Consider the following 11245-nt stretch of genomic DNA (forward strand, 5'->3'; position numbering starts at 1 on the left):
AAAAGTAATCGAAAAACTAAAATAATTAATTAATCTAGTACTCCCCAGTCCCTCGGTTCCATATAGTTATCCACATTATTAAAAATAGTTGTCCTAATTAATTGAGATAAATAGATTACAGTTTCCCCATTTACTCTTACAATTAATTCTTTTTTAAAGTGTAAACTTAAAAGTAATAAAATATTATCTTTCAACAAAAAAATTGTATTGCAATTCAAATTTCATTATTTTATATTTTAATTCAAATGATATGTTATTACTAGATATAGTAAATTGGAATAATTAAGTAGAATGACCATTTGGTCCAATGTTCTAATAGAAAATAACATGATTTTCAGTTAATTATCGAGAATTTATATCTGGTCATTAAGTAATCAATAGAAATGCCCATTTGATCAGTTATTAATTATGTTTGTGTCTACTCAAATCTTCTCCGGACACTTGGGTAAGTTTAAATAATAAAATTCGACATCTTCGTAGTTGGATTATTTCGAGTGTATTATATATCTAATAGAAATATGGAGAGGAGCTCGTGATGTCTAAATTTTAGGATTGTTTAGTGGAGTTTGAATCGGATGTCCATTGAAATCTTTCATTAAAACGTTTCAAACCTCAAAATTTAAAATTGATATGCCTTAAATGTAAATTGATCATTGCTAGTGAATATATAATATATTAAAAGAATTGAAACATCGAAATATTCTTATATCTATAGTTTAGGATTATTTATAGGAGATTTAAGCTAGTTGGTATTGAAAAAAAAATCAACTCGTGAGGAAGATGTGTTGTAATGTATAAATATTATATAATTGTGTTTGTGATTATTTATACATATTTAATATGTAGTTATACATCATACATATATACAATCTTACACTATTTATAAAATATTGATACATTACATATACATACAACCATTTAATTAATTAGAATTTTGGTCAATGATACATTTACTTGAGAAATTGTAGTAAATATTGTCCTAAAATTTGGAGTACAACAAGTATAATTTCATAGCTATTGTAATAATTGATTTCTTCTATTGTAATATGTTCAGCCCATCCATTATTACCCTACAAGATGCACTATATATTGTGCAAAAAGAATGACGATACATAAATATGTTCCTCCAATTATTATTTTTTTAAAAGAAAATTCACCTTTTGTTTAATATCTGCATGAAAGTTCAATTAATTTGAATTTGTGCCTATTAAGACCTCACTCAGACTGTGGCGCTTTTTCTGTATTCTTCCAACAATTTTTCTTCATTCAAGTCAATTGGATATGTTTTGAACGAAAATAACTCAAAATAAATAAATAAAAATGTAAATATTTCTTTTTGAGATATCAAATTCATCTTTCAACAATTTGGATGAATATTTTTTTTCCAAATTTAATATGGATAGCTTTAATTTCTTTTCAACATAAGTTATAAATTTATAAATCAATAAAAACCGAATAACAATTCTATAAAAAGGAACAACAAAAGATAGAACTAAATAAAATAGGGTATACCTAACAAGACAGTTCTAATTCAAAATTTAGAAAAAAAGAAAGGAAATAAAAAACAACGCTAGTGTTATAAAATCATTCAAAAGCCCAAGCATTGTCTTTACAGATATCTTCTTCTTCCTCTGGGGTAAAATCATTCTTGATATCAAATTCTTTACGTATTTCTTCTGGTGTTTTTCCTTTAATCCTATTGGCAACTTCCTGACATATCATATCCAATATCTCCTTATCATTAAGAAAATTAGCAGCTAAGATAAGATCGTACAAAATCGAGTGGTGCACCTTCACAAAAGCCTTGTCAAAATCCATAAACATGTTTTTGGAGACACCTTCCTCCGAATGTTTCTTCCAGTATTCAATCACTTTGGTCATTGTTTTGCTACGGACATTAGGCAGGGGAATGACGTTTGAAACACAATTGTCTTCAACCATATTCTTAATAGCTTGTGACCTTACGGCTATCGCCTCGTCCAGTACAAATACTTTACCATCGCAAGTCTTTAGAGTTAAGAACTTTGTTAAAGAAGACATGATGATAAAAATATATTTGAATAAGAGATGTTAATTTGTTTTTGTTCAGAATATTATTGATAGGAGATTTGAATGATTATAATGTCTGAAAGGTTTGAAGGGCTTAATTTATAGAGCATTAGGTTTTCACTGTTCTAGTTGAAGTAGGAAAGTCAAACGGGGAAAAAAAGTTCATGGGAATATTTATGGAGACTATTGCTTAAAACAGAAAATTTCTTGTAATTGGAGTTAATGGGTGTTTGATAAATCTAATCTTTATCACTCAGAACATATGTAACAGATAGGAAGATAGATGCATGGTGATAGGTACAAGAAAGCTTTTGTTGTGTATCTTCTTGTAAAACCTGAAGTTATTATAACTTTGGAGAATGGTGTTTGAATAGTTGTAGACACATCTTTAAGCTTACACTAAGTTTTCTTTTTTATACCCTAAACAAGAGGGAAATTAAGACTCTACCTGATTTTCTCAAATAATATAACTAGCTTTAATTTCTTTCCAATTAACCTTCTTATTCATGATTTTTTTAAAAGACATGTTAAGAGAAAAGTCTAATATTTAATATGAGACGGAGGAAGTAACGTTCATCATATTATTTTGTTTGTGTTAATTGTCCTCCCAACATGCATGATATAAGTGGAGAGATTACTCTAGATCTTATGATTTAGAGAGAAAATGCATCATTACCTCATTCAACTATAACACATTTTTAAAAAGACACTGGAACTTTGCAAAGGTCCTAGCACCCCCTTAAATAATTTAAATGTGGTAAAAATATCCCAGTTTTCGGTTAATCTCACGTATAATAAAGAAAGTGCATACAAACACCAACTATTACCTACCATGTGCCAATTATTTTTTAATTTTTTATTTATTTATTTCTCATTCTATTTTTAACAAAAAATTCTCTTTACTTCTTCAATTGTTAATGTACATTAGACTGCTGTAAATCCAACCTTTTTTCTCCTCTTCACATCCGCTAGCTTCACTGCTATAACTCCATTTCAACCATTTAATTTTTCTATCATCCAATCATAGTTGTATGGGGTAACGGAGAAGGTCGTGTCATCTAAATTAGTTGAATAAGATATCTATTGAAATTTGTCATTAAAATGTTTCCAACCTCAAATTTGTAATTTAATTTGTCGCAAATGTGAATTAGTCATTTTTAGGGAATATACAATATATTAAAAGAATTAAAACATCAAAATTTGCTCAGTTATATATATAATTTTGGATTATTTAGAGGAGATTTGAGTGAATAATGTAGCTAAAAGGATAATATTTTTTTTCTCAAATAAGATAACAAGCTTTAATTTCTTTCCAACATAATTTATAAATCATTCAAAATCGAGCAAAATTTCTTCATAAAGGAACAACAGAAGATAAAACTAACAGAAATAAAATAACAATAAAATTAGGATATAGCTAAGGAAATAACTGAAATATTATAAAATCATTCAAAAGCCCAAGCATTCTCTCTACGGACCTCCTCCTCTTCCTCTGGAGTATAGTCATTCACGATACCAAATACTTCACGTATTTCCTCTATTGTTTTCCCTTTGATCCTATCAGCAAATTCTTGGATTATTACCTCCTTAAACTACTTATCATCAAAAAATTAGCAGCCAAGAGAACACCAACTAATTCTGATTGGCTCATCTTCAAGAAATCCTGATCAAAACTTTTTAACTGATCTTCCGTAACACCTTCTTCCCAATATTTCTTCCAATATTGAACCACTTTGGTCATTGTTTTGCCATCAACATTAGACAAGGGGATGACATTAGAATTAAAATTCAAGTCTTGTACCATGTTCTCGATGACTTCTGACCTCACAGCTACAACATCATTGAGTATGAATTCCTCACCATCGGTAGTCTTGAAAGTTATGAGTTTTTCTGAAGACACGACAAAGAAAATAGAAAGTTCTATGAATGAATGATTTCAATACATGAGACTAGCTTGGTCTTTTATAGTGTATTAATTACGTTTTAATTACTTTCTAAAGTTGTGGTAGGAATATGGAAAGCTAAATATTACATTGACCAAAATTTATTATATTTCCTTTTTTGAAGTTTAATTAATTTGCTTTTTAAAATCTACCTATTCTGTCTTAAATCATGATAATGATATAATTTAAAGTGACAAGGAAAGTTCTTAACTCATTTCTCATAGTTATTAAAATCGCTTTGTTTGACTACATTTCCGATTAAAGTAATCGAGAAACTAAAACAATAGAATGAACATTTGATCATTTACTGAATATGTCTATGTCTACTCGGATCTTCTTCGGGCAATTTGGTAAGTTTAAATAAATAAAATCCGACACCGTCGCAACTATACATTATTTTGAGTGAATAATATATCTAGAGAATATAAATATTGTTAGTAGCTAATAATATCTAAATTTTGGGATTGTTTAGTGGAGACTTGAATCAGATGTCCATTGAAATCATTCATTAAAAGCTTTTGAATCTCAAATTTTAAAATTTGATCTACCGTAAATTTAAATTGATCATTTCTAGTGAAAATATAATATACTAAAAAAATCAAAACATTGAGATTTTTTCATATCTATAATTTACAACTATTTAGAAGACATTTAAGCTAGTCGGTATTGAAAAAAATTAAACTCGTGAGGAAGATGCGTTGTAATGTATAAATATTATGTAACTGTGTTTGTGATTATTTATACTTATCTAACGTATAGCTATTCATCATACATAGATACAATCTTACCAGTGGCGGATTCAGGATTTAGAGTCCGTGGGTGCCAAATGGGATTCGAACCCGCAACCTTAACCTTCTAAAGTTGCCCTCCTACCGTGGCACCACAAGCCAATTTTGTTCTGTGGGTGGCACGCTTTATATTTATATAAAATATTATATATATATACCTATGTATATATAGAGTTTCCGTCGAAGTTCGGGGGTGGCGTGGCACCCCCACAGCCCTTCATAGATCCGCCACTGAATCTTACAGTATTTATAAAATATTGATATATTACATATACATTTAGCCATTTAATTAAATAAGAATTTGGTCAGTAATACATTTACTTGAGAAGCCGTAGTAAATATTGCCCTAAATTTTGGAATATTACTAGTATTTTTCATACAATTGTAACAATTGATTTCTTCTATTGTAATATTTTAAGCTCATCCACTAATACCTTGCAAATTGCAATTGTGCAAAATAAAAGATTATACATATATACGTTCCTCCAATTAATATCTTTTAGTTTCTTCATCCAGGGTTTAATATCCGCATTAAAGTTCAATTAATTTGAATTCGCGCCAAGTAGAATCTCACTCGGACTATAGCACTTTTTCTATACATTCTTCCAACAATTTTTCTTTATATCAAGTCAATTGGATATGCTTTGAACGAAAATAACTCAAAATTATTAAAAAATTAAATGTAGATATTTCTTTTTGAGATATCAAATTCATCTTTTAACCATTTGGATGAATGTTTTTTCTTCAAATTTAATATAAATACCTTTAATTTCTTGTCACGACCCAAAAATAGACGTGATGGGGCTCATCTTAACCCACCAAGGCAAGTCAGCTTAAAACTCAACCATTACAATAAAATGCGGAATTTTTTTATCATAAACTCAAAAATACCTCCAAAAATCTGGTTGTCACGTGTACAAGCCTCTAAAGTATTACAATTGGATCAAAAGAAAAATACAAGTCTCATATGACATTGTTTCTAGAGTAGAACAAGATCATAAACAGGAGTAAGAAGGTCTGCTGAGTTGACAAACAGCTACCTCACAAATCTCCAAGAAGCCTCGGAAAGAAGAGGATATATCACAAAGGTCCGGGCTAGTAACCTACAAAAAAATGTAGTAGCAAGGGTGAGTACCAAACCACGCGGTACTCCGCAAGTCAACCTCTAAACACAAGCTAAGGGGATAGAATATGAGTACTCCTTACACCCCAACCGCACCTCCACAACTACAACCTGCATAAAATCGGCCCAACCTAACAGTTCACAATTCACATAGCACATATCTCAACAACAACATTCTAACAATCACATATTCTCAACAACAAGCTCAATATTCATCAATTACAATCTCCACGACTACAACCTGCTTTAAACCAGCCCAACCTAACAGTTCATAATTCACATAGCACACAACTCAACAACAACACTCTAATAATTACATATCTTCAATAACAAGCTCAATATTCACCAATCAAAGTTCCAGAGAAAGGCACTCACAAGATCAGCAAAACACAATATCAAGTTCACTAATGATAAATATGTTCAATGCAATGGAATGCAATGTCAAGTATAGTGATGCATGTCTGACCTAGTGATACACACCTGCTGTCTCTCAGTCCGGAACCCAATAGTGATGCATGCCATAAGCTTGCCCTTATTTTCACTGCTTAGACTCTCCAAAGTAGACTCTAGGATCACTATAGGACTTTCTTGGCTTGTAACGTAGGTTCAGGGTCAGGTGTGGTGCATTTGGGTATTGTTTAATGACTTTCTGCCCTCCTTGACATTACACTAGGCTTTCAACCTCTTTTTGCCTTATTTTTGTTATCCTATCGTTTTACTCTCTTTCCCTTAATTTTCTTCAACCAAGAATGTGACTTCAGACTTTGTAGCTCTTTTTACTTTTATTTTGTTTTTTCTTTTAGCTTTCAATAAGTCACATCCTTTCTTTTCTCTTTTTTTTTTCTTTTCACATCAGTCTTTTCATACCCATTTTTCTTTCAGTTCCCTCTTTCATAGCCACCCTCAACTTATGGATTTTCCATTAGTTGAGGTACACAATACCCGATGTCAGGTCAGGGCCAAGATTTAAAGTTACTTTTTACATTAGCCACCCTCAACTTAGGCTTTTAGCCTAAGTCGAAGTGCACATGTCCAAGGAGGGACCGGGGCCAACATAGTAGATTATGGGAAAGTGAGTTCAGGGTTTAGAAAGAAATGGTTTAATTTTAGGCTCAAAGTTTAGGATCAACGGGAGCATTTATTTCATTTGGTTAGATCCTTCTTTTAGGCAATTTGCGGACTTTTCAGAACAATGGCCTATGATCACTTCCTAACCTCTAGATTGAATTGTCTTAGCAGGACTAATCAGGCAAGTTCTAGTTTTGCACAAAAACCGTTTGAATACTCAACAATTCTCACACACTCTTGGCACCTAGTTCCATCATCAGGTTATCAGATTACCCAGTTCAAGTTTCAGCTTATGTCATGTCATCGAGTTTGATTCGTTAACATGCCATACTCAGAGAAAAACACAAACAACTAATCGTAGCCTACAAATTCTAACATACATCCCAAAATCTGGCGGGTATCATTTTTCATAAGCCATCATGCTTCTTTCTTTATCATGCTTCTACACATACGATCCTAAGACATGCCGGTTCAACAAAAATTAAACAGTTTCTTGGGGGAAAAGAACACAGGCAAGAAAACCCCAAGAAAGGATTCATGAGTTGGGTTTATTCAGACTTCACCCTATCATTCACAATCCATTTACCCCAAGCCCAACAAAAATAGATGCAATTGTCCACAATGCATACAGAAACAGTTAAAAAATGGATTGGGTTAAGCAAACCTGTGGCGCAAAGCGCCAGCGAACCATCAACAAGTAGGGGGGTTCGGTTTCCCAGAGCCCGCTGGAAAAATAGTGGGGGCACCCTCAGTAGTGCCCACATCAGCAATCATAGCACCCTTTGTACCATCAGTGGTGCTCACAACGTCCCTTAAAACAGGTTGGACCTCTACAACTGGGGCAGAGCTCGATGCCCCTGCAACTCTCTCACGCACCCTCTGCTGGCGTAACTCTTCATCTGCAATCGAAGCCCTCCTAGCTTCATTCTCTTGCCGATGCTGTCTCTTGTGAGCTTTCTCTTCGTCAGTGCGATGAGAACGGTGCCGCTTGCCTTTGGCATGTGTCGGTGCAAGCCCCTCCTCAGTGGTCCTACTGAATAAAGCATCTAGCACTGTATCATCAGCCAGTGCCGTAGGTGCAACCTGAGTCTCAACTGAAGGTGCGGCAAGAATGGCATCAACGTCAGTTCGGAGGCTAGCTAAATCCGCCTGCAAAGCAGATAGATCGATGGCCGGGGCTGATCGCTCGAGGACTCGCAACTCAAAGGCATCAAGACGCTTATTAACAGCCTGGACCTTCTGGTCCATCACCCCCTCCATCCTGCGCTCCATTCTAGCCTCGGACTCGGCTATCGACTTTTGCATCCACGGCTGGATATGATGCAGCAGTGTGGCCATCTGAGCCTCTAACTTCTGTATTCTGGCCAACGGGACAACAGTAGCTCCCAACTGTGGTGTGGACCGGGAAGAGCTAGGAACCATACTAGCTGCCTGAGATGAGGAGCCCGGGATAGAATCGGTGTGGTCTGGGAAACTAGGGTCACCGCTCTGTGCCTACCCCACTGTGTCTGCAAGATCGGCAGCCAAGGGAGGTACCTCAACCTGGGGCTCTCTGTGGAGGTGCCGCCACATTTGCCTCATCTCGAATGAGGCCTATGTCCAATTCCCCAGTAGGGTGGACTACCCTGTCACAATGCCAGATCGGCACTCCAGAGTCCCTGCACAAATGAAAATTAGACATGGGAAGGGGTAAGTAGTGGAGGTCCTGAATGCCCTCTCGTGAATCTCTGAGAGCAGCATACGGGCAAAGTCAATCTCCACTCCTGCTACCAATGCCGCAAACATGACTGCTCTGTCCCAAGTGACTTGATTATCAGCTTTTGTAGGCGACACTCTGTTACGTAGCAGCAGCCAGAAGAACTTGGCCACAAAATTTAGTGTGGCCTTCTGGATGCCCAACCGTGGAGCAGCGACCCATTCCGCAAGCTCGCCATCTGCAGCAACGTACCTGGCTGACCTTAGTATAATTGAAAGAGACATGAGAGTAGATGTTTGGCCGGCAAAAAGGTTGCTTTAATTGTGATGAAAGTGGTCAGCAAATGAGGGACTGTCCAAAGGCAAAGACTATGAGAGGAAAGGGTAAGCAAGTTCCTCCTAATGGTTCCGGTATGTGTTTTATGCTTTATTAAGATTCTGGTATGGATTGTATTGTGACTTGATATGATAGACCTTGTTGTTTTCTTTGGTATAAATGGGTTGCATTATGGTTATGTGCATTTGATGGTAGAACCCGACTTAGTCATGATGAGTTTTCGGAGAATGTGGATAGATTTGGTGAATAGGGTGTTTACGTAATACCTAAATGTGTTGAGTGATTATACTCCTCTAAGAAGGGTAGAGGTGTAATTCACCATGGTTTAGAATTATTTTGTGCAATGGATGTGAAAGCTTAGTGATGAGTTGCTCTGACCTAAGAATTGAAGGAAATGATGCTTAGAAGAGTCTGTATAGGCTTACTCCCAAGGGGGAGATGATGTGATTAGATAGCAAGGTCGTTGAGTGTTCTTGATGCTCATGATTTAGGTTGGCTTGAAATTCTCACCTTGAGAGGTGTAGTGCGTTTGGGAAGTTTAGTCCCGGTTTTGTAGGCTCATGTGAAATCTTGAGTGGAGTTGGTAAGGTTGCTTGTGAACTAGAGTTGCTTAAGGAGTAGTCTTTCAGTGAGGGTTTTAGGTGGGAGACAGTGACTACGTCGGGAAGCACCTTCCGGGGGGTGCCTCTGGTGCCTCGAGGTGCAGTGTGAGCAGTCCTAGTGTTGAGAGGAACATATGCTGGATCTGTGTCGTCATTGATTAACCGGAAACTAGGGACAACAGATTTTGACTTGCCCCGTTTTGAGTAGGTGACCAGCTTCTTGGGTGCCATCGTACCTGCGGGAGCAATATTAGTGCCCAAGACTAACCATACACAAGTCAAAGAAGTTTTAGAATTTTTAAAGACCCTCAACTAAGGCCAAAGAAGTTTTCAGACAGATGCTACAGTGGTCATCCACGGAGGAGACCTACCGTCCGTAGACTGATCTACGGTCCGTGGATCTCTACCGTGGATCAGTGAACCATCAATGTAGGTCGCAGATGGGAACCACAGATGTGCAGAACGGTCCGTAGATGGATCTACAGACCGTAGTCCACATCCGTGGCTTCACGCTTGGTGAAATTCTTCATGTGCATCCATTCACGAACCTCATCTACGGTCCGTAGATGGATCTACGTTCCGTAGACGGGGTATCGTGGATGCTATCTGTGCCAGGTATCAGCCATTTTTTATTCGGGATCATATATTTTTGGCCTTATTTTACAACATTAACGAAATCTCATCATGCATTTCAAGATTCAATTATGCTAGTTCTTCATTCTTAAGATTCCGACTGATCATTTTACCAAACAATTTAGACTAGTTTGTGGAACCCTAAGTCGAAACTAACATATAGATTTATGATCACATACAATAAGGCTACACAATCACTATCTATCGTTCCAAGGGCATTGTAATTTTCAAGTTTATCAGACAATTTCATCAACAATTACCCAAGGTTAAGACCCAACTCCCGACTTTCTATATTCAATCTATGAATCGAAATTCAAAGTGAGGGGAAAGTCTATTACCTTACAAGCAACGAGGAGTGGGGTGATTACGTGACGACACTAAGCTTAGCAAGACCAAGGAGTCACCTCTTCGTTACTAACCAAACACCGGACCCTTTTTGTTGGACTATGGAATGGGTTGTATTTGAAATGGAAGGGAAGGTGGGGAATTATGGAAGGGATAATATTATGGGGGAGTTATGGATGGTTGAAACGGTTTTGGGAGTAATGGAGGGAAGAGGAATGGTTTAAAACAAATGGGGGTTTTTAAATAGGGGGGCCGGGTCGGGTCAGACAGCCTTAAGGTTTGGACTCACGAGACCCCGTCTACGGTCCGTGAGTCGATCTACGGTCTGTAGATCAGGACCGTAGATCTTACAGTTAGAAAAATTTAGAGGCTTACCTGGGGTCTACAGACACCATCCACGGTCCGTGAATTAAACGACGGACCGTCGATGGGGTACGTAGACCTCTGCAACAGACCATTTTCTGCAGATTTTTCGTGGTGTACCTGCACATGTAGCAACCAATAGGCTATTCTAATTCTAGCCAACACTAGTACAAAACTAAAACAACTATCAAATTTGATGCAGGGAACAAATCAAACAAAGCAAACCACTAGAGAAAAACCTATACCCTATCGTTGGCTAGATTGTACATCTTGGGTTGCCTCCCAAACAGCGCTTGATT

General features: G+C 36.4%; 1 protein-coding gene across 1 annotated transcript; it reads right to left on the bottom strand.

Moving 5' to 3' along the window:
- Positions 1 to 1584: 1584 nt before the first annotated feature.
- LOC102599572 (SKP1-like protein 1B) lies at positions 1585 to 2040 on the bottom strand. Its single transcript, XM_006345281.1, has one exon. The coding sequence runs from the start codon at positions 2038 to 2040 to the stop codon at positions 1585 to 1587; it is 456 nt and encodes a 151-aa protein (XP_006345343.1).
- Between the last annotated feature and the right edge of the window lie 9205 nt (positions 2041 to 11245).

Source organism: Solanum tuberosum, unplaced genomic scaffold (genome assembly GCF_000226075.1).
Source record: "Solanum tuberosum cultivar DM 1-3 516 R44 unplaced genomic scaffold, SolTub_3.0 scf00065, whole genome shotgun sequence".
NCBI classification, from domain to species: Eukaryota; Viridiplantae; Streptophyta; class Magnoliopsida; order Solanales; family Solanaceae; genus Solanum; species Solanum tuberosum.